The 24,942-nt window shown below is 38.2% G+C and overlaps 1 protein-coding gene across 1 annotated transcript in view; it reads right to left on the bottom strand.

Annotated features, from left to right (window-relative positions):
• Nucleotides 1-24,617, bottom strand: part of mapk8ip2 (mitogen-activated protein kinase 8 interacting protein 2) — a 32,321-nt gene extending 7,704 nt beyond the window's left edge. Inside the window, exons 1-5 of the mRNA XM_079875135.1 lie at nt 24,186-24,617; nt 9,483-9,588; nt 822-1,052; nt 656-734; nt 110-304 (exon numbers count right to left, since the gene is read on the bottom strand). Coding sequence (XP_079731261.1) covers nt 110-304; nt 656-734; nt 822-1,052; nt 9,483-9,588; nt 24,186-24,250 — 676 coding nt within the window. The 5' untranslated portion in view covers nt 24,251-24,617. The remainder of the gene's footprint in view (nt 1-109; nt 305-655; nt 735-821; nt 1,053-9,482; nt 9,589-24,185) is intronic.
• Nucleotides 24,618-24,942: the final 325 nt, after the last annotated feature.

The raw sequence follows: 24,942 nt of genomic DNA, 5'->3' as shown, positions 1-24,942 counted from the left end.
CAATAAAAAGAGATGGAGGGCAATTGAGATGAGTTGACAAGGACAAGAAAAAGACAAAATGAGAAATGATTTTGGAGGTTCATTTTGCTATTAGCAACAGGATTCTAACCATATTCAAGTCGCTCTCGTCTGTTGCCCTCAAAGTCGTACAGCAGCGGCCTGCCCGGTGACTGATGGAGACCACAATGTCCTGGTGGGTTTGAGGGTGTACCTTTGGCAGAGCCGTTGTTGTCTGGATCCCCTGGGCATGAGGTGGTCACATGGGAACCGTCCTCAAGGCAAGAGTGGTTCGGAGACAAACAGCCTAAAATATTGAGTCACAATGGGATAGATTTATAGCTACAGAAATATCCAGAATAAATATTAATCGATAGAATCAGTCAGGCAGATTGTAATCCAAAAATTTCATGAATAGGTAAAGCTATTATAGAGCATACAAACTGAATGTAAGGGACTTTGAGCTTTTGGAAAGGTGCTATATAAATAAAAATAATAATAAAATATCTAAAGAATCACAGATTTAAATTAAATAAAAAAGTTTAACATTTTTATCAATATTAATATTTTGTATGAAATATAATTACAAAAATTATGATTATTATTACATCTTTTATACATATATTATTATTATTATTATTATATGAGGAATAATCACCCTGTGAAGTCGGGTTTCGAATAGAATCCTGCCAGCTTGACTTTCGTGGTGACACATTGCTGTTGTTGTTTATGGAGTCCTGATATTAGAACAAAAAAGAGGAGTTTAAATATTGATATACATATATTTATTGATTTATTGATTGTGTAAGGCATGATAGAGGTACCTGTGAAACTGGTGCTGTCAGGTTTAGAGTGGTTGGGCGGCTCTTGAGTGTGCCCAGAGTAGGGGAGGGGGGAGGAGATGCTGATGGTGAGGGAGGGGCATCAGGATCTGCTTCTTCTTCTTCTTCCTCTTCATCTTCATCTTCATCATCGATCATCTCAAACTCTTGGAAGTCATCTTGGAATGAGCATACTGGATGGTGATAATCATTCTTTTCCAAAATTAAGCAGTCCTTTACAAAGGAGGAAAAAAAAGAAAAATATATTAAATATCATTTACCTGGAAAAATCTGGTGTAGTTCTGTAAAACAATACCATAAATCAATACTGCAGCCTGAAACAGGGGTGACTGAATGGACTAGTGAAGACTGATTATACACAAAAAAATAAATATCCACAAATATCAGTCAGCATGAACAGTCCAGCTCAGAGCAAATGCTTCTCATGTTTACCAAACACGATTCAACATGGACTTTTTCTCTACCGTTAATTTTGTGTTTCATCCATTAGTTGGGCCATATGTTCATTATGGACTGGATGAAGACTCGACTGCTAGCCAGGCCATCATTTTTGAAACACGTGTTATAGATGGTCAGAGGCAAAACAAACTCCATCTTGCAGATATGTTTCATGACACATGCAGCATATCTGACTGTAATAATTAAGCCAACAGTGAGTTTATAGGTTTATAAAACAACAAAACAAAAACAACAACTCAAGGTTGATTACCACAGGCAATGATTTTGACTTATCCTTCCATTTGTAAAAAATACATTAAAAAAGTCTAATGGGACAATTATCGCTGACAATTTAAAAGCAGAAATGTAAAACTCACATTATTGATAAACCTTGAATACTCCTTTATAGATGTTCACAACCTATTTTACTTAAATGTAGGGAAGGATTAGATTTTATCGTTCAGTAATTTGATTAGTTAGTGACAAGTCTGACTAAAATGGCTAATCACTCAGTAGGACCACAAATGTGTATTAAGAAAGTAAAAAGGGTCAATTTTTTTGACAAATGTATTTATTTATTGTCCAATTTATTTTGTCTTAAAAAAGGGAAAGACTGTGGATGGACTGAACAAAGCTTCTTGTGGGGAAGGGCAGATGGTGATCGATGCTAAATCTCCTCAGGTTTCAGCGCCCTTCCAGGAAAACAAGTCAATGCACTTACATAAGCATAACGTCTGATATTCACCTCAATTAAGAACACACACACTACAGCTAACATTCTGTTTGTTGCTTGGCAAATGTGTGTGGGTGATGTCATTAAAAGTCCCACACTGCATTAGATTCACAACCAGCTGGCACTGCAGGGATCTGAATCTATACACCATCTCTATCCAAATCAATACCCCTGACCAGCAGCAGTCAAACACACTATGACCGATAACTACATTTAGGAGAGTGCTGTATAGATGTAGTTTTAGCTGTACTGCATGAATTAGTCTATAAATGTTCTATGGAAACTCTATCGCTCTGATATTTCCAAGGACGAGGCCTCACCCCTGAGCAGCACTGATTTTACATCCCTGCTTAGAGACGGAGTCAGCATTACACCAGCAAAAAGTGTTCTGCTGAGCCAGCCGAACTCACACAGAAGCCATGAATGAATGCAGTGCTCTCGACGCTGACCGCAAAGGCAGAGCAAGAGAGAGATGAAGAGAAAAAAAAATAAAAGATACAGTGTTAGAAGGTAAAGGAAACACCATAAGATTGTAAAGAGAGAAAATAGAAGCTAAAAGAGAAAACACACACAAAAGTACACACATCAACTTTATACTGCAGTGGATGCAGAAAGGAGGAGGGACAGCGATGCCACTGATGTCTCAGACAAGTATCTATACTAATGCAGAGACATTAACTACAGCACAGCACTGCATAGTCGAGGGCTGTTGAATAATTCATTAACAACCTATTCATCAGTTCTCAGTCAGTCAGTCAGTCTGTTGCCTGATTTATTCTAGTTACCAAAGAAATAGAACATATGTCCAATTAATAATATTTTATTTACAATATAAAACATAATATATATAATCATATTTTTATATAAAATAAATAAAATAAAATACAGTTGTTGTTGTTTTTTACTGTCACTGCCCAGGAAAAAATAAAAATATAGTTTACTGAACATATCTTTTGTTACAACATATTAGAAATCTACCATTAAATAGACTATTAAAAAGTAATTAATAGTCTTCAAACTTTCAATTTAAATATAGTAGAATAATTTATTAATCTTAGAAAAAGAAATTAAATTAAAATAGAAACACTTTTCAGTTAAAAATCTACAGTTAACTCTTGTCTGAAAAGTTTTTTAGACATAATCTAAGATATAGCTTTTGAGACAACTTCCATGTGACTAAATATATTTGATATAAACCTAAAAAATATAGTTAAAAACCGAAATAAAGGTCATCGCAGTGTTAGCAGCAAACTTGCCCACCTGTGCTGTTTTCTGCTCCACCCTATGAGCTGCTAACACAATTAGTCTTTCATATGGATTTCATACAGTACAGCTCATTTTATCAGACTGAAATGTGATGAAATGTTACCAGCTACATTAAATATCAACTGTATACACTGATGAATTAGAAAGCGGATGTGTAACAAATGCACAAACAAATGTATGTAAAACAACAGACTGTGTATTCACACATATCCTGTTCTGCAAGAAAAACATCTCACCGTCTTGTCTTTGATCTCCTATTATGAGCAATTTGGACTGACACTAAGATGGCACATCTCATGCTGCTTAGCTAATCCCTCACACATACACACACACACAGTCATCAAACACCCTAACTGCAGATTTAACCCTTAAACATGCTCTTGATTTCTACAGAGGTGGGAGACAATAGGAAATCAAAATTGACCGTATTTAGTGAGAACAAATTATTAGTGCCAGTATATATTATTAGCATGCTCTTTTCATAATTCAAATATATGAATCTCCAACTTATAACTTTTTGTTTTTTTATCAATTTTACATAACAAAGGCCGCACAGCAGGAAACATTAGACAATAAAATTAAATATTTTTAGCATAATAATCACATTCATAATTTCATAATGTGTACTTTTAAAACCAACAGTGTGCACTTTTCACAATAAAATGTATGAACTGCTTTCATCAAAACTTTCTCCTACTCTTAAATCCTTTTTAGTTAACTCTGCATAGGAAGGAAGTAGTGCCCCACATAATTTTAAGCTAAAAGTTTCATTAAGAAATGGCAAATATGAATTAAATGTGTTGTGAAATTTGCTGTTTTATGTGTTTTTTCCCCAATATTGCACATACTCAGCTAACGTTCATCAACAGCATACTGTAATATGCAAAACCCCAGAAACCCAAACCTGTTAAATGCATTCAGAGAGCCAGTGCTCTGTGTGACAGAATGAATAATCCATGAAGGAATCGAGAGCAAGGGTGAGAAAGCTGGAGCAAGAGTGAGAGTGTCTGAAAGGATGGAATTGAGTCTGATATACAGTATCTTTCCCTTGTAACTGCAGGACTTTAATCTGTTTTCAGAGATGTAGAAGAACACCAGAAATCATATTTTTAGGTTCTAAAGGCTGTTTTAAGGTGGTCACACATTCACATGATTTTCAAACTCCTGTCAAAATGCTCACAAGTCTTTCTTGACCAGTCACAGCACTTTACATTCTGCATGGTAGTGGTCTCACTGTGCTTTGAAATAATTATGTGGATACTGTGATCATTCACATCCTGCACATGAGCAATATCCAAAACTGACTGACCAGATTTAGCCAATATCAATAATTTAACAATAAAATTTAAAATTTAACAATATCCTCCATGGTTGCAGAGGACGGCTCCTTCCATCTGGCCATTTTCACTAAAACCCACAAAATAATATATTAAAAAAATACAATAAAATAGCTTAATATTTGATTAGTGATTTATTGAATTATGGGCTAGGAATAATGAGTGCAAGATTGGTATGACCACTTGGCCAAAAATGGCATCCAATTCGGTATGTTTAATTGTGTCATGACAAATGATACAATTGAAAGTTTTACATTCCAGGCACAACTTCACATCATGCATACAAAATATTCAATAAATATGTAATAAGAAAGTTTGAAAAAGTGTGAACAAGCCAATTTTCCTAGGTCGGACATCACTTTTGGCCTCTACTGTAGAAGTATCGTTTCTATCATTTAAGTCAACAACATCACTGCATGGTAGAAAATGGGCATTACAATAATACACAAACATACTCTGTCGGCGTTTAATTCCAATTTTCTATGCCCTTCCCTCACTAACTTCCCTCTGTCTCGTTCACTCAGATGTACGTAATTGCTTACACTGCACAAATGGCCAATACTGGCGGAATCCATGCAATTGGTTTTAAATGGAACAATGGAACAAGGAACCCCTTGATCACTTGGAATCCGCTATGGAACTGATTTATTATTTAATTCCCCCTTATGAATTTGTTTTACGCACCATTCATAGGCCTGTATGTATGCTTGGGCTGTTGGAGAAAATATAAAACACAAAGCTGTGTAAAAAACATTCAACTTAAAGCCACAATATGTAAGATTTTTGTATTAAAATATCCAAAAACCACGTATGTACTTACATTCTTCCAAATGTTTCCAACAATGTTTAAATCCAGAGAAATCTACAATTTTAACCAGTGTAATGGCCCATCAAGTTCAGGAAAGTAGGAGGCGGCAACCGCCAAATGTTAAACGTAACTTTAATCTAAAAAAAAAAGTAGCAACTGCAGCATTTAAGCATAATAAGGCCTGGTCCTCTCTTGCCCTTCACTGTCGTCTATTTATTTTTTTGGCAGCATTTTTTCCTTTTTTGCCCACTATAGACTGCAGTCGGCTTGCTCTGCTTAGAGCAGAAGAAGCAAAACCTTGAAGACCACATGAGGGAATTTTTAGATCTAGGTTGCCTCACCCACTACCCGAATTACACCAGTCTCAGTGAGCGGTCCAAGGCACGCCTGCCCGTGGATGGTCCTCGGGGAACCTTTGCAGCATTCATGGAGTGGGTTCTTGTGAATAATGGATCTCCATTCACCATCTGCCCCGCTGAGGAGGACATCACCAGCCCCACTCCAGACCCAGAGCCTAGTCTTCATTTTTACATGGTTGTTATTTTCTCCCAGTGTTATCTCCTGTGAATTCCTGGATTATTATTTGGATTATTGGTTTTATTATTGAATTAAACACTGTTGTTAGTTATATCCTTCTTCGTGCGATTTACTACAGCCAGAAACATGACAGACCTCAAAAACATTGTGGTCTATGGCTCTGCTTGGAGTGTACATATTGGGTGCTTCTCATTTCTTATTTGTGCATCAACCTTTTCTTTTTCTCGCTTCCATTCCTCGAGTCTCAGCTCCACCCCCTTAGGATGCGAGGAAAAGATGCAAGAAAAGACAATTAGGACAGAGGAATCTGAGGAAAGCTTATTTGTACATTTGAATATTCTTGATCACTCAAGGATCACTTCAAAGCATCACAAGCTGAGCTCATTAAAGTTTGGTTATTTAAGAAATTCATAATAAATGTTAGAATAGCCAGATGCCCTGTTTAAGTATTTGAGATGTATCTGTTATTTAAACTGCAAAGGTAAAACTTTACTTAAAATTGTTGTGACATATGTAAAGGGGAAGTAGAATTTATATGTGCATAAGGTTTTTCAACGAGAAAGACTTCCTCATAGGATACACCTGTGTATCCGCTAGCTTCCTAGATCCTCACCCAATTGTGGTGCAATTAGAGAATTTAGATGTTCTTCAAAATGGCTTTGAATGAAGCCCCGCCCCCCTTAGTTACTGTTGATAACCTGTCAAGCTGAAAAGTGATTCATAAATAAACACTTATCACTGTTAATCTTTTTTGCATTTAAAAAAAAAGAATGTCATATGGATAAACAATATTGGGTATTATATGTATGTATATATACATATTCATACATATATAAATATATATATATATATATTAAAAAAAAAGGACATTTAATGCATATTCCCAAACCAACAGCCATCGTTCGTATATATAAACCTAGAAGGTTTCTTACGTAACTGCTCTTAGTGGCACATTGGAGGCGCAGAGGATGTCTACTGTGATTTTTTAGTCTCTTGTTGCATAGACAAGGGACAGGCCCTTCAAATACAATGCAGTGTTGCTTTCACATAATCCTGTGGGACAGGCATTTGTGCATGTGTGTGTGTGTTGGATTAGAGCTGCCAACTGTGGTAAAAAAGAAAGACTGTAGCCTGATGCACTGCATTGACCAGGCATCTCCAAATAGCGAACCGAAGACTAAATAACTACAGTACCATTTTACTGTTTCTACAGTTTAAAGTGAGCAGCGTGTCAAAACAACAGAGTTATTCACACCACAAGCGCTCAGGGCCATTTATGGTTATGATCATTCAGCACCATATCCTCTAATATTTGTTTCTAGAGCTAAACACGCCTCTCCGTGTTCAAGACCTTTCCGCTCTATGCACAGTGCTAAAGACATAAAGCAATATGATACAAGAACTACAGACAACGCGGTTATTTTCACAACAGTAGCAGAAACAGGGTGAGCAAAATAATAGTTATTTTTATGTCATACATACAGTATATGACTCCGACCGTTCAAACCATGTTTGTGAAAAAACATGTTTTATTTATTTATTTATTTGTATGTACATTTAGCATTAGGCCTAATCAGCATGTTAAGAGCATTTCATAATAAACAATGTTATAATTGGGAAAATTATTTGTTGATGGTAAGGAAAGACAATTAAAACCTTGAAATTTCTAGTTAACTTTGTTTTATGCTCATAATGAGAGCATTTTGATTATTATGTACATTGTTCGTTTTTAGAAGATACTTATTTTAAGCAAAATATAAAAATGGTCCAGACTTCAAGAGGAAAACCTAAATCCCCATAGGCCTACAGTATATTTTATCAGTCACATGACATTCTGCCATGAATAGGTATCTAAATGTAAATCTAATAATAGCCTGATAAAACATCTGATCTTACCTTATAATATTAATATCCAATTGGGCTCAACTGATAAAATATTATATATTTTTTATATATTATTTTTTATTTTATTTTATTCTCAGACACCAATGCTTTGGCTCTGAGGACCCAATATCCTTATCTTTGATTACTATGTTGATTGTCCGGTCTTCAGCTGGGAAGGAAATATAAAAACCGGACCTCTTGGAACTTTAATTAAATATCCCTGGCATAGACTCTGCCGCTCACTTTTTAGATCAACCAGCCAATCAATAAAAGACCAGCCCATGGACCATCCAATCATCAGCCAGTTCCAACTAATCAATCTGATCCATACTGAACAATCTGAGGTCACTGCATGCTGTGATGCCCATAGACTGCAATTGTGTGGTTCAAATCATTTTGAAACACCAAAGGCATGTGAAGTGTTATAATCGAAACTTTACATGCACGTTTGAACATTCAGAACACACAGACAGAAGAAATTAGGAGCAGGGTAAGGAAGAGGAAATGGTTTTGTTGTAACAGGAATGAGGTGCAGAAAGCTGAGAAGAGAGGTCTGCATAGCAGCAAATTTCACTGGGTCACCACCAGCCCTTCTACTGCAGCCGTGGCACACCGCCACCGCAATAAAACATTTACAAGCCCTCAATTCAGCCAGCACACAAATACACACACATAGCATCAAATACAACTATGGGTATTAACACATAGCACACAAGGAGGACTTCAAAGGCAAAGCCTCTTCATTTGGGTGTTTTACAGCAGTCTATAGTGTAGATTCTAATGTTTCCGTTCCATTTGGATGTTAACATTCAGGATTGAATTGAGAATGCTTTTTTTAATTCCTGATTTTGAATTAACATAGCAAACAGGATACAGAATTATATTTAAATTCTAAAATCATTAAGGAATTGAAATTCAAAGAAATTCATTTAACTGTATTTTTTTACTGAAAAAAGAAAGTTTATCAAAACAGATTTTGAATGTTGGCTTTTAAAAAAAACTTTTAACAAGTGCTAAAGGCAGCCATTAAATTCCACTTCAAGTGAAAAATCAACATCGACACTCAGACTTACTGTCATGAGCATACGTGAATATTTATGCTTTCAAACCTAGATCCTTTTAAAATGCAAATGAGCTCTTTGACATGCCAACTAGCGAGTGAAGTGATGACACTATTTCAAATGGTGTGAATAGCCACATCCATATATCTATATGTTCTAGCTGCTCTTGCTATGACCGTAAAAAGCATGTTGAGCATGATAGAGCTGGATACTAAAAGTGATTCTTCAGGTTTCCTTTACTCAGAGGGCCGGAAGCATCACACTTTACTGCAGAACACTAAACTCACTGCAGAAAACACAGCATACAGTGTACAAGTGAATCAGGTAAAGTGCTAATCTAAGTCTTGCATAATGCACAAAGGATCTCAGTTACTTCTAAAGAGCTGTGGATTATTGGGAATAGAATAGAATAGAATAGAATAGAATAGAATAGAATAGAATAGAATAGAATAGAATAGAATAGAATAGTCTCATCTAAAAGAAAATAATAGTATGTTTTCCAGAAATAGAATAGGAGATTATCTCCTAATAGTAAAATCAAATAAAATCCAAAAAGCATGCATTGTGAATGGTTCATACCTTTTCATATGGATCAGAGTCGTAGTTGAGGCCTATGCCACAATCATCTGTGATTTCAGACAAATCTTCATCATCAAACTCCTCCAGACTGATGTCATGAGCCGGCCTGCAGATAGAAACACAAAATAATGAATATGCCAGTTTTCTCACTATTCGAAAGGCTCATTAATTAAATCATGCATTTCTTGAAATCAACAGGTTTGTGTGAGGGTCAGGTTTAGGCATAGGAATTTAAAAAATATCACTTCTGATATACTGATAGACTACCATTTACAGTATGAGATGTGGTGGCTAATATAGGGAGACCAATTTGTGTGTGTGCAGTGTTGGGGGTAACTTATTACAAGTAACTTTACTTGAGTTACGTAATGAGATTACTTTTTCAAGTAACTAGTAAAGTAACATTACTTTTAAAATTTACAACAAAATATCAGAATTACTTTTTCAAATAAGTAACGCAAGTTACTTTGTTTTCTTTACTTTCTTTACTTTACTAAATTACTTGTCCCCATGTTGAGACAAATCGGAGTGCAGAGCGTTGTGCGTATACATGGTGGTTATTGTATTTCTAGACAACATGTGAGTGTGCATTTACTCATCTCACTTGCACACAAAAAAGATTTAATATTCCTCAAAATGAATAAAATCAGTGAAATTCAGAATCAGAATCCTAGGCAAACCTACAATAACTAAATATATTAAATAAAACATACATTTTTATGCATTTAATCTCCTGACCTTCGATGATTCAGTTATAAGCAAAAATTACTATAGATTTGTTTTTGTTTTTATTGTAAAAGTTAGTGTTAAACCTTTTCTCCTTCATCTTATTCGTCAGCTATCCAGAATAACAGCAGAGCTGAAATATTTGCTTGAGGCAGGGCTGTGCTCAGAATATCGATACAACGATGCATCGTCATGAACTCCTGACGATGCGCGTATCGATACAGCAGCTGCCGTATCGATACTGTTGTGCTTATGTAGTCAATTCAAGGGCTCGAATTTCGGCGCGAATATTGCGCATAATTTGAATCATTCCTGCACTTTAGCATGTAGATTGTATGAGTAAATTAATCCACACAGACTATACAATCAGATCAGTCATTTTAAAACTTCCTGCGAGACGCAATTTCACAAAGAGCGTGAAGCCTTGTTTGTACTTTCGCCTGGCTCCGCAGCGCTAGTCTCCGCTGCCTGCACGCGCACCTCCTCAAACGGACGAGGCGTTTATACTCGAGGCGCTCACAAACAGCTCGCGAATAACAAAAGTTATTTTTCGCGGATTATATCACTTTAACAAACAAAAACACGCAAAATGATGTCAAACATTTCGGTCTTGTTGAGTATCCTCTAAGCATAGGTTATGTCTTCAGCATAAAACGCATGATGGGACAGTATCATGAAATCAGGATCCGTGCTCTAGGTCTTAAAGCGACAGAAGCCATAATGTGTCTGTCATTAATATTGTTGTCAAAACAACAAAAGATAGTTGTAATTTGAAGAATTTGGATTTATAGCCTATGTATTTAATTTAGTCAGGACTAAAATACTACCCAGTGTTATTTTGCATTTGATTACTTTATTCAGTTTCTAGTAGCCTATTTCTGAATACTAGTGCTAGACCTATTCAAACAGTTTTCTCTTTATTGGTAGGCTATCTTTATTCTATTGTATTTATTTGCGCTACTGAAGGAAGAGCCAATTTAAGCTTTTTTGTTTTTTATTTCATTTAACTCTTCTTTTTTTATGACAAAAACTAAATAGTTTTTCAGTGATCACAACTGTTATAACACTGGTTATACAATAAACATATATTACTTTTACTAAACTCTGAAATTCCAAATTGATCCATATCGTGATACGTATCGTATCGTGGCTTTAGTATCGTGATGCGTATCGTATCGTGACATTGTTGGTGATACACAGCCAGCTGCACCTTCTACTGTACACGCGTGAATTTGCATTTCCTGCAGCCTGAGGCTTATGATTTCACTTTTGGGGTGAAAGGGTCTTCATATTTGCCCAAAAATATAACTTTTTTGTTATAAAAAAAACAAGCCCAGCCCAGGTGGAAAAAAAACTAACGCAAAAGTAATGTAACCCATTACTTTTCTAAAAAAGTAACTAAGTAATGCAATTAGTTACTTTTTAAGGGAGTAACGCAAATTTGTAATGCATTACTTTTCAAAGTAACTTTCCCCAATACTGTCCCCAAGAAATCCACAAGGTCACTCAGACTATACAGTATATGCACACACACACACACACACACACACACGTTCACATAAACACATACACATAAGCATAACACCAGCTAGGACACGGCCATCACACCTTATTTTCTTTCCTCCACCATCCCCGTTCATTATTTATAAGTGGGTCAGCATGGGTTAGCATGCTGCTAAATAAGGCCAGCCTCTGTTTTGCCTCTGCATTGGCTCAGCAAAATGCTATAACCCGTATTCTAGTGTATGCTAGCCGCTAACGCAGGGAAGATTTCATCTTAGCTGAGCTCCACTCGGTTGATAGCAGTGCTGCAATGCAGCTTTTCACAGAGCGTCACAATCACACAGATCTGTAATGTATGGAGGATCCAAGACAGAACAAGAAAAAGAGGAGGAGGACAGAGGCTTGTTTACTGGGTGCACTTGCCTGAAAATTTTTATATTTTTTAAATAGAAATCTGGATTCAAAAGCAATGTTTTAAAAGCAATGTTTTCTGGATTCCAAACTCCACTATATTGCTACAAAATAACTAATATTGTTGAAAACTCCCAGGCCTTGTGAATTTTAGTGACAGACATGGTTAGAAATGTTTTCATATTTGAATAGATTAATACATGATTTTGATAATGTAATCTTATAAAGAAATTGCAAATTTAGTAAATTGTCATTTAAAAGAGAAGCAGTTCTCTCTAGATTCTTTTGGTTTCAGATCCCTTGTGTGTAAGGCTATGCTACTCTGTAAAGCAATATCATCTATTCACATCATAAAGAGCTTTATGTGGCCAAACATGAGTTATAATGTGATTAAATAATTCTTGAACGTAGCATTTGCTCAATTGTGTTGTTTTGGTCTTTTAATGTATTCTGTGAGAATTTCTCTGCTGGCACTCATATCCTTTTACTCACAAGGCTTATTGAATCACATTTGTCAATAATGAGTCATTTTGTTCTAGGTTTCTATTAATGTTCATGCTTTTCCTAGCTATTGTGTCACAGGTCAAAACTGCTGAACTCATGACAAACTATGCTGACAAAAATGTTACCAGCCATCTTCTAAAAACCATACACTGTTTCATTAATAAAGTATACCTCCAAAAAGAATGCTAAAACCATCTGGATTAACCTGTATTTAATATATGAAGTCTTGTCAAACTCTTAATGCCAGAAGTCCTACTATTATGGCGCCCAGTCCTCTTTTTTTTAACTTTTTGGTTATGGTGTAAAAAAGCAAGCAAAAATGGTAAAATAGTATTCAGGTTTTTGTAGGTTGATGTAGGCTATATGAGTTGCTGTCTAAACCTGCTGAGCAGTGATCATTCAGGCAGTGAAGTGGCTTTTGTAGAAGTGGACACCCCCAAGTATTAGGGTCAAATGTACTGTTCTCCAGTCAGCTCTCACACCTATCGCCAAGTGAGTTGTACTTGTTTAGTTACATTTCTGTGGGCTTTTTCTGCTCTTGTTCTGACTATATGATACATATGAATGATCTCAATTCACTAAATCTGATTTCATTTTAATCAACTATACAGGTGCACGGCCTATTTCGCTACTGTCGGCAGAGTTTAGGCTAGAAGATATTAGCAAACAGTTCTTAAATTATTTATTTGGAGGTATATTAAAATGTTATTCTCTAAAACAAAATTAAATATTTAAAATGTATGTCTATGTCTAATTTAGAGATACAACATTTTGTCATCTGCACTGTAAAATATTTTGTCATGACATTTTATTTGATTAAAAACATACATTTCATAAAACTGAATCAACATGACAACATTAAATTATGCCAATCAAGTCAGCAAGATAGACGCACCCCTAAAAGCTAACAAATGCACATATTTACTTTTGTGCATGGTTTGTCATAAACTAAAACAAAAAATTGTATTTAAAAAAATCAACTGTGGAAATCTTTTTGTGACAGTGTCCTGCACAGCACAAGGGAAATCAAGTGTAGAATCTCATCATGTGTGCTGACCTGTGGGTCAGATTCCAGATGAACGGACAGGAGACGGGCTGGTGTAATCAGGGATGCCAGGCTATTGTTGACACTGGCACCTCCCAGCAGTAACTGGCAACCCTGACTCTGATAGAGCACAACAGAACCAAAACGGAAAGGTAAACTACTACTAACTCTTCCCCACCTCTCAGATAACAAAGGGTGAACAAAAGGTGAAAATTAATCTGGGTGTTTTTTCCATGCTTCTAACAAGCTGCGTTTGCTTTTTCTGTGACATCTACGGCAAACTGCAACCAAATGACCTATTTGACATGTTTTTAAATAGTATTTCAAGTAGTATGCTACAGTATCCATCCATCCATCCATCTTCCTCCGCTCATCCGGGGCCGGGTCGCGGGGGCAGCAGTCTAAGCAGAGATGCCCAGACCTCCCGAGTGACCGAGCTTCTCACCCTATCTCTAAGGGATCGCCCAGCCACCCTGCGGAGAAAGCTCACTTCGGCCGCCTGTATCCGGGATCTTGTCCTTTCGGTCATGACCCAAAGCTCATGACCATAGGTGAGGGTAGGAACGTAGATTGACCAGTAAATCAAGAGCTTCGCCTTGCGGCTCAGCTCCTTCTTCACCATGACAGACCGGTACATCGACCGCATTACTGCAGAAGCTGCACCGATCTGTCTGTCAATCTCCCGTTCCATCCTTCCCTTACTCGTGAACAAAACCCCAAGATACTTAAACTCCTCCACTTGAGGCAGGAACTCTCCACCAACCTGAAGTGGGCATGCCACCCTTTTCCGACTGAGGACCATGGCCTCGGATTTGGAGGTGCTGATTCTCATCCCAGCCGCTTCACACTTGGCTGCAAACCGTCCCAGTGCATGCTGAAGGTCCCGGTTTGATGAAGCCAACACGACAACATCATCTGCAAAGAGCAGAGACGAAATCGTGTTGTCACCAAACCTGACACCCTCCGGCCCCTGGCTGCGCCTAGAAATTCTGTCCATAAAAATTATGAACAGAACCGGCGACAAAGGGCAGCCCTGTCGGAGTCCAACATGCACCGGGAACAAGTCTGACTTACTGCCAGCAATGCGAACCAAGCTCCTGCTTCGGTCGTACAGGGACCGGACAGCCCTTAGTAAAGGACCCCGGACCCCATACTCCCGGAGCACCCTCCACAGGCCGCCGCGAGGGACACAGTCGAATGCCTTCTCCAAATCCACAAAGCACATGTGGACTGGTTGGGCAAACTCCCATGAACCCTCCAGCACCCTGTAGAGGGTATAGAGCTGGTCCAGTGTTCCACGGCCTGGACGAAAACCACACTGTTCCTCCTGAATCCGAGGTTCTACTATTGGCCGGATTCTCCTCTCCAGTACCCTGGCATAGACTTTCCCGGGGAGGCTGAGAAGTGTGATCCCCCTGTAGTTGGAACACACCCTCCGGTCCCCCTTCTTAAAAAGAGGGACCACCACCCCGGTCTGCCATCCCAGAGGCACTGTCCCCGACCGCCACGCGATGCTGCAGAGGCGTGTCAGCCAAGACAGCCCCACAACATCCAGCGACTTGAGGTACTCAGGGCGGATCTCATCCATCCCCGGTGCCTTGCCAGGAGTTTCTTGACTACCTCGGTGACTTCAGCTTGGGTGATGGACGAGTCCACCTCTGAGCCCTCAGCCTCTGCTTCCTCAATGGAAGACGTGACGGCGGGATTGAGGAGATCCTCGAAGTATACCTTCCACCAGCATGCTTATGCTACAGTATGTAAAATAAAATAACTAAATAAATATCAATATGATTCAAAGTGGAATTAAAGGGTTGGTTCACCCAAAAAAATTATATTTTATCCTCATGTCGTTCCAAACCCGTAAGACTTTCGTTCATCTTCCGAACACAAATTAAGATATTCTTGATGAAATCCGAGAGCTTTCTGAGCCCCCATAGACTGCAACGTTTCTACCACTTTCAAGGCCTAGAAAGGTAGTAAAGACATTGTTAAAATAGTCCATATGACTACAGTGGTTCAACCTTAATGCAATGAAGCGACAATAATACTTTTAGTGCGCAAAAAAACAACAACATAAATAACGACTTTATTTAACATTTTCCTTTTTTGGGTGAACTATCCCTTTAACTAATTTACTGCAATTGTCAGAGTGTGAAACAAGTATTCAAAAAAATTGCGTTTTAATATGGATTCATATACAACGTCATATGGTTCAGCATAGCAATCCCCGAGTTTGGAGCTTTAAAAATGTTCAAGATTCTTAATGCTTCCAGAAAAGAAATAATATTTCTCTAACCTCTGTCAACCTGCTATCCTGATCAGAGCGCCATTTACAGGGATTTCAGCGCTGAACATATTTCTACATGAGTCTCTAATGACCTTCCCATGAGATGAAACATGGTAGTGCGGAAATAATCCCACATACACGAGAAAAAACATCAAGGATCCAGACAGTGGATTGTGTGCTTTGTGGAAGCGTTTTAATAAGTTTCTGTTTAATCACTGAAATATCAGAGGATTTAAAAGAACGTCAACCAAAGCATGTGTGTATGTGTGTGTGTTTCGGGTCTAATGCCGGGGACACACTTAACGACTAGCTGAAACATTCTAAGACTGAACACACTTACAGACTGTTTCCAATGACTGGAGCAGATTTTAAACACCAACTGTGAACACAGACTGAACGCAACTGTCTCTGACTCGGCGTGTTTGGGCATGATCAGTCGTAAGTATCAAATTACATTCATAATCGGCCTTACTGTCGTTAAGTGTGTCCCTGGCTTAATGCCACTTTAATCTGGCTGGCTAAAACCAAATCATACCTTCCACATTTAAATTTTGATGTCAACTCCATTTCTGCAGGTCTCTGTCTCTATTCACAGTGCATGCTCAGATCTAAACTGTGGCTTCACTGCAGACAGTACAGGAGCTCCTGGGAGAAGCTGTGCTCTAGATTCAGAACCACTCTGTGATATTAGTTACAGACTCACAGTGATTCATGAATTATGAATGAGTAGAAAATAAAACAGATCTAGCAACAGGGATAGTAATGGGATGCATACAAACACATTTAGCTTTGGAAATTAACCTACAGTATCTTTGCTGTAGGTTAATGATGTTCGTTTAAAGTCAGTTTTACCTCATTACAAGTGTAATTGTATTTAGTAATCATACTTTTGACACAAATAAGTATAAAATAATCTATTATTATTGGTGCTGTAAAACCGATGAATTGCGATTAATCGTATCTAACATAAAGGATTATATACAGTATGTGTGTGTGTGTATTGTGTATATATATATATATATAGATAGATAGATATAGATATATAACACTCACTAACAGCATAGCTAAGCCATGGCAACCACACAGAACACCCTAAAAAAAACAACTAAAAAAATTATATAATAAGCAAGTACATCATGAATCCATTTTCCAAACTTTTTTTGTCTTTTTTTGCCTTTTTTTGCCTTTTTTTGTCTTATTCTGAATCACTAAGGTACACCATGAGTCTTTATATTCAGACTATTTTAGATCGGTCGGGTCGCCACCGCTGCGGAGTAGCCCAGAACTGCATTTCTATGCACAAAAACACTCATAATACTTTAACAATGGCATAAGATACTGAAACCAGCTCAGAGCTCATTAGCAACAACATAGCAACGCCCCGGCAACCACCCACAACAACTCAGCATTGTGGCGGCAAGTTTGTATGTTGCATGACTCACATCTAGTAATCTTTGCAAAGCATGTGTTCTGTGTTGATAAGGAATTTTTTATTGTTAAATCAATTAAGAAGGTGCGAGTGAATAGACAAGGTCATTAACTGTAAATCACGGTGACAAAAAGACAAAAAGATTTCAAATGTTCCATCTCCAGGGCCGCAGATGGGATGTTCTTCACATAATTAATCAAAGATGAAACACCTGTTTTCCCAATGAACTAACCTCTCCACAGACAGCCTTAACATTCTAAATGAAGAGATTATTTATGAAGATTCTTCATTGACGTCCATTTAAAAGCACACGATTGCTCCCCATGATCGGCTGTCTTCCAAAGCCCCAATTTTACTCTAGTCTTCCAGGCAACCAACAGTTGGCCCTTCCAAACCCTTTTATCCTAATTACGAAAGATGGGGCATGTTTCGTGCCCTGGGGATGCACATAAGCTGCCAATCATTGGCTGTTGCCATAGTAGCTGTGCTTTGCAAGGGGTGATGTCACACCATTAACAGAACCCCCACCGAGGCACAAGGCAGGTTAAGTAGGGTGAGGTCATCTCTGCAGCTGTCACCATGACAACACATCCCATCAGAGATGGACTTAATGTGCTGAATCATGCATCTAGTCACTAGCTGATTTGTTTTCAAACAATAGTAACTTCTGGATTGTTGCATGCACTGAAAATGCAATACAATTCAAATGCAATAAAGAAAAAGTCTGATTAATGTGGGAAGTGAATAAAATAATAATAATAATAACTACTTTAACAGTGATTCTAAAATTTATTTAGACCACAGATTTTAATATAGACTTCCCTTCAAACCGTTATTTTCTCACCTCTAAGACAAAGAGAATGAACTGAGAAATGAGGGACGCTAATAAAGCAAAACCTCAGGAAACCCAGCACTTGACTGTATGTGTCTGCATTAATTATGAGGAAAGGAGTAGAAGAGGAAAAGACAGAACAGTAAATGAGGAGAGAGAGGGAGAGAGAGAAGTGTGCAAGATGTAAAGGTTAGATGGGTCATGAGAGATTTTGTAAAAGACTGGATAAAAGGACAAAGGATAAAACTGCTGTGACATATGTCTATGTTTGGGTGTATATTTACATTTAGAACATGGATCTATGGAATACCTGATTCTGATTGCATTTTTCAATCAAATATTGTAATATACATAAACATATACAAATACAGTGTTTCTCCAATCTAACATGAATTCAACTTGTTTACTTAATGTCAGTGTATCTGGCCAGTACAACACAGCAGTGTCAATTACAGCTCATGCAGAGTGTCAATTTAAATCCAAATCATACACCATTCAAAGATTTGTTACGCTTCACACAGTTCACAAACTATTTCTAAGGGCATCATGTGACAACAGACCAGAAATCTCTGCCAACACACTTCTCTTCTCCTCCTGTAATGAAATTACGTCTCGTGACTCACAGCACTAGCTGAAATTTAGTTTAGGTGAACCTTTCACCACAATTAATATTCTGATTAGACATGCTGATTACACCACAGGTAGGTCACATAATATTCAAAATAATGTGAGAAAGTCACGTGACCATACCTCTTATTAGCATTCTAATCCTGTTTCAAATTCTTTTCTATTCATCAAAGAATCGGGATTTTAGTTTTATTAGTGCAGTACTAAGTACTGCACTAATAACAGTGACATCATTACTGCCTTTTGTTTTTACCCACTAGATCAGACTAGTTATATTCTAGTTATATTAGAATATTATATTCTAGTTATATTATAACTGTTGGTTATAGACAACCAAGTTATATTCTAACTGAAACCAAGCAGATGTTGACAGCAAAACACAGAACATTCATTTCCAAAAGCTGCTACGACGTGCACGCACACAAACATTTTCATAGTATTTCTGTATTCCAAAGGGAGCAGCTGTAGACTTACATAAACAGCTTAAGGAGAGGTTGCTTTTATTGGTGGATACTTCACAGCATTAGTATATTTGTGTTATGTGTGTCTCTTTATGTCCCTATATGCAGTGTCTATCTGAGAAAGCTTAAACCTACCCATCACAGAAAACTTATCACATTTTTACATTTTCAAAAAACATAATTCTGTATTATTTAAGCTATACAGCTGTATATAAGCTGTTATATAAACTGTTTTCCTCAGGGGGACCAAAAAAGGTCACCAGAAGGACAATTTCAGATATTGCCATCTTTGTGGCATAATGTAGGGTTTACCTGAAATACACACACATACGCGCGCGCACACAGAGACACAGAGCTAAACGTTCCCTGAGAAATGGGAAATCCTTTCACCTGTGTACTAATGTTCCACATTTTTTCATTTTTAGTCTATTGTTTAGTCTAATCCTTTTTTTGATTCTGTAAATTCTGTTAAAAAGGGTTAGATCATTTTAGATTTTGTTTGGTAATTTAAAAAATATATACATATGCTGCATGTGGTAACATCTAAATTAACTGGTTTTATTCAAGTGAAATACATTTAATATTACTAAAAATCCACTCGACTACATTAGGTTACACCAACAACAAAAGTAATTTTAAGGACAATATCAAGCAAAAAATCTGCACATGTCCACTGTTGCGTACACTGTGGTATTAAGTAAATGCATGACACAGAAAATCCAACTGAGATACTTTAATAATCAAGCAGAATACACACAGGAGAATTCTTGCACAAACACTAAATAACATAAGACGAGAACTGACAAGGAACTGAACAGAACAGGGAGTATATTTAATCATAGTTAACAAGGGAACTAAATGAACAACAGGTGAATATAATCAGTAACTAAGGGAACCAACAGTGAAGACTAAACTGAAAGGGTAAACATGAAACCAAGGCTACGTTTACATGTGGCTGGTTATTTTCATAAACGGACATTTCACCCTCTCCGTTTTCAGAAAAGTGTTTGTTTACACAAACCTGTGTATATGCCGTCAAGAGCATGCCAAACCTGTAGGTGGTAGTGTAACGAGAAGCTCAAGCCCATGTTAGCCAATCAGAATCCCGAAAATATAGGTCACACCTTTGACGCAGTGCAAGTTCTGTTGATACTGTGATGTCGACTGCCTAAAACTCAGTTTTTCTCAGTTTACATGCAAACGTGCAAACAGAGTTTTCCAAAATCTCCACTCTGGCCGGAATTTTTAGAAAGAATCGTTTTCAGAGGCGAATTCTCCGTTTGCGTGTAAACGAGGAAATGTCTCCGTTTTTCAAAATAACCATGTACGTGTAAACGGGGCCCAAGACACATGAACAAAAACTCAATTAAAGACATAACCCTGACATAACTCCCCCCTCCCACAAGGCGTGTAGTCAAGTAATGTCCAACTGTGGAGGGAGGGGGCCTTGGAGGAGGGGCTGGCGAAGAACAGGACACAGAAGCCAGCAGAGAGGAACACCATGGCGTAGTCGAAGGAGGAAGGAGCCATGGTGGAGCCTTGATGGGTCTCATGGATGGGACCTGGTGATCGATTAACTGAGGCAGAGCTGGTGACCTAGGAGACCCCCGCGAAGCCATGAAAACGATGGCCCATGGAAAGTCCACAGCAGAGTCAGAGGGAAATAGGAACCCGGTGGAGCTGAAGGGTGGAGGGCTGAGCCACAGCCAGAGGCCCAGAACTCTGCTGTGGAACCAGGATGACGAGTGACAAAGGTGGAGTTGGAGAGAAGAGGGAGCCTGGTGGAGCCCGAGCGATGTCCACGGCGAAACTGAGGGAGCGCAGAGCCAAGGTGGAGCCGATGGGCCTGCGTTGAAGCCAGGGGATCCGTCTCGCAGAGCTTGGCTGGTGGAGAGGAGACCCGAGGCGGAGCTGGAGAGTTGGTGAGAGACTGTGGTGGAGGTGGAGCCAAGAAGCCAAGGAGCCAAGGAGCCAAGGAGTGAAGCAGGTAAGTCCTGGGGTCTGAATGGAGGCAGTGCAGGAGGATCTGCACAGCCACAAAGTGTATTCAACAAAATCGGCGAAAGGATGGTGATCCTCCCCCAACAGCAGCATCTGGCCGAGGATATCGTCCATCCCGCTCCAGAGGAGATGTTTGAGAGTTTCATCGTCCCAACGCGCCTCGTTGTAGAGTTGCAGAAAGCCCTCCACATATTCCTCCAGCGTCCGGCCGTTCTGAAGGTAACAGTGAAAGTCCATTTCTTTTTGGGTCAGTTCTTGTCACGTACACTCGTACACTTTTACGTAATTAGAATTTTAAGTGAACGCATGATGCAGAAAATCAAATGGAGATACTTTAATAATCACAGAGAATACAAACAGGAGAATACTTGCACTAACACCACATAACATAAGACGAGAACAGACAAAGAACTGAACAGAACAGGGAGTATATTTACACATAGTTAATAAAGGAACTAAATGAACAACAGGTGAATATAATCAGTAACTAAGGGAACTAACTATGGCACAATAAAGACTGAAAGGGTAGACATGAAACCAAGACACATGAACAAAAACACAACTAAGGATATAACCCTGACATCCACTTTCTACAGTATATTTTGTCATTTAAATACTTTTCGCACTATTTTTTGTACGCATCTATAGTCCTACTTCAAATGGTTTAGCTATACAAAGCATTTGTGGCGCCAATCATGCACATTAAACCTGACACTGATAACTGAGAAACAGAGACAGAAAGTGTGCAATGTAAACCTTTTTTTTAATCATGCCAGTAAATCTACTTCAATCTTAGAAGAGAGGGACTGTGTTTCTCCTCTTCATTAAAATATCATCCTGATGCATTAGAGAACGCAAACTGCAGCCCTTTATTTCTACTCAGAGAAATTACAGGTTTATGGGAGGACAAGGAGAGGATTCAAATCCATTGTAAAGTAAACGATGAGAGAATAAGGGTAACAGCTGGAAAATAAGCAAAGAGGTACATCAGTTTGAACTGACAACAAAACCATCATGTTCAAAACCTCATTCCTGGCCTCAAGAGGCGCATTAGCGACATACGCTAGAGGCTGAGATCTTTGGCGTCCTTATTAGTGTGCCTGCCTCCCCTGCCAGAAACATCTGTTTCGGAGCAGTGCGATTAGAACCGGAGGGGTTACATTGGTGCCGTGACCCGGATGGGAGTGAGGCCTTAGGGGGTTGAGTGTAACGGAGGCCAGTTAGTAAAGAGCTGTGCAGGTAAATCTCACTGCCCTGGCCTCAAGAGGCACACTAGCGGCTAACGCTAGGGTCTGCGGTCTTCTCTTTAGCGTCCTTGTTAGCGCACCCGTAAATGCTGATTCGAATTCCGCTCGGAGCAGTGCGAGTAGAACCGGAGGGCATACATTTACAGCTCATGCAGTTGATATCACCTGCCCTTTTCCAGCACATGACCCTTTTGATTTACTCTGCTGGATGCTGAAGGACAATTTGAATGTTTTTTTTTCTGCTCACATATACTGATGCTGTGAAGGAGGTAAATTTTGTTTAGTATGAAGGTGGAAGGATTACTCTCTCCGTCTGTCTTTGTGTGTTTGTTGAGACTAAATATTACCTGTGAGCAAACATCACCTTTATTAATACACTAATACACTATGACAGAATGACAAGAAGTAGGCTAACTCAATTAAATATTTACATTTAGCAGTTTAATCAAAAGATAACCACATATTTTGTTAAAAAAAAATTTAAAGTAATAATCCAACAAGCCAACAAAAGTGAATTAAAATGATTTTAATAGTTTAAAATTATTATATGTTTTAATGCACCAACAGCTGAAAGCAATTTGCGTGTTAAACATATTTGATCAAATAACCTAAAAGGCACTTAATGCAGTAACATCTAAATTAACTTATTTTGTTCAAGTGAAACATATTATTTAATAAAACTGAATTGACCTGACTATTGTGTTACACCAATGAAAGTCATTTTAAGTGTCAGGTCAGGTAGAAATGGCTCCTTATAGAAGCAAGTGCAATTTTTATATTGAAATAAAACTGAAAATATGTTGTTTTCAGAATGTGAAGTGGCTCCATTTATCCATTTAAATGACTAATACTTGGTACATTGTACTAGGTACATTCACATGTCAAGAATTATATACTAGCCAAGTTACTGCAATATGCACTGCACATCAAACTTTTAATGAACATCTATACCCAATAAAAAAAAAGTGTATTTAAAAACAATCCATTATACACTGCTCATGAATGGTACTAAATTATTGCAGAAGAATAAGGTAACAACTTACATTACCCATATTAGACAATAATTATCAAAGCATAATACTAATAACAATGTGCAATTACAAGCAGCTCCACAACACAATTATGTACTGTTCATTAGTATTACTCACCACTATATAATTACACAATTGTGGGAACACTGTAATGTGTCATCAAACATTAAAATGCAGTTATGAGCATCACAACAGGGCGTGGGCCTTTCCAGTATGCCAACTATCTCAGAGAGGATGCGTCAGGCAATGACATGCGGGGGGGGGGGGGGGGGGGCGAGAAAAAAAATCAATTGTCTGTCCTTTGCTCAATATCATGCACATGAGTGCATTATTTTACATACACGCATACGTGCAAAAATATTAAATAAATAAATGTAAAAAACAACAACAACAAGGGCGTTAGTCTTAATCCTCATTAACAACACAAGGATGCTGAGCATCACTACTTGCGGATGCTGATGCTGAATTCTGGATGTGTTAGAGGACATTACAAATACATAAACAGCGCATATGGTCACATATGACCAGCTTATATAAATAAAAATGCCAGAAGAAGAGGAAACCCCGCGCATACTTAAGAGAAATACTGCGCGTCTTACCTGCATCCCGGAGGAGAGAGGGAGTGGAAGGTGGAGAGAGAAAACATCTCTGCCCTGTCCGCCATCTTCTTAGTGACTCAAAAACAGAGACTGCAGATGCAGATGTCCGCAGCCCATCCACAGACACTGGAGAAGCGGATATTAAATATGATCTCGCTTTATTCTCTCTCCTTTTCGGCCACACTGACTGCTAACGCCCGCTGGGAATCAAACCATCAAAACGGTCCAATCGGTGATCCAAAGAAATGAGAGTCAGATATAAAGAACACACATAGGTGGCTATGTATTGATATCGATTATCTTCTGTTTCGGTCACACACCTGCTGATAAACCAGTGCGCTGTTTGGCGTGATCTGCGCGCATCTGATGATGCTGATGCTGATGAGGGAGGGAGGCAGGCAGAGGCGCGTGCATGCGATCCCACAGAAATAGAACGAGTGGATAGAATGCCAATGAACACGAAACGGGACCTATAAGTGGGTGTGGCTTAGAGTTCCAGAAGCTGTCTCTGATTGGTCAGGCTAATGGGTTTATTAACTTTAAGATAGAGACTAAATTGCAAAAGTTACGTTTCATGTGTTTAGAGAAACAATTAAACAAACAGTTAGTTAAAATAATTCAAAAAGCCTATATAAAATAAAAACATAGCAAAGAATAGTAATTAAAAATAATTATAAACTTAATATGAAAATCACAAAAATATTTCTTTCTTTCATTTATTTATGTAGTTATTTATTTATTTATTATTGGCTACAAA

The sequence above is a fragment of the Squalius cephalus genome (assembly GCF_949319135.1).
Source record: "Squalius cephalus genome assembly, chromosome: 6".
NCBI lineage: Eukaryota > Metazoa > Chordata > Actinopteri > Cypriniformes > Leuciscidae > Squalius > Squalius cephalus.
This window is presented reverse-complemented; position numbering and strand designations above follow the sequence as displayed.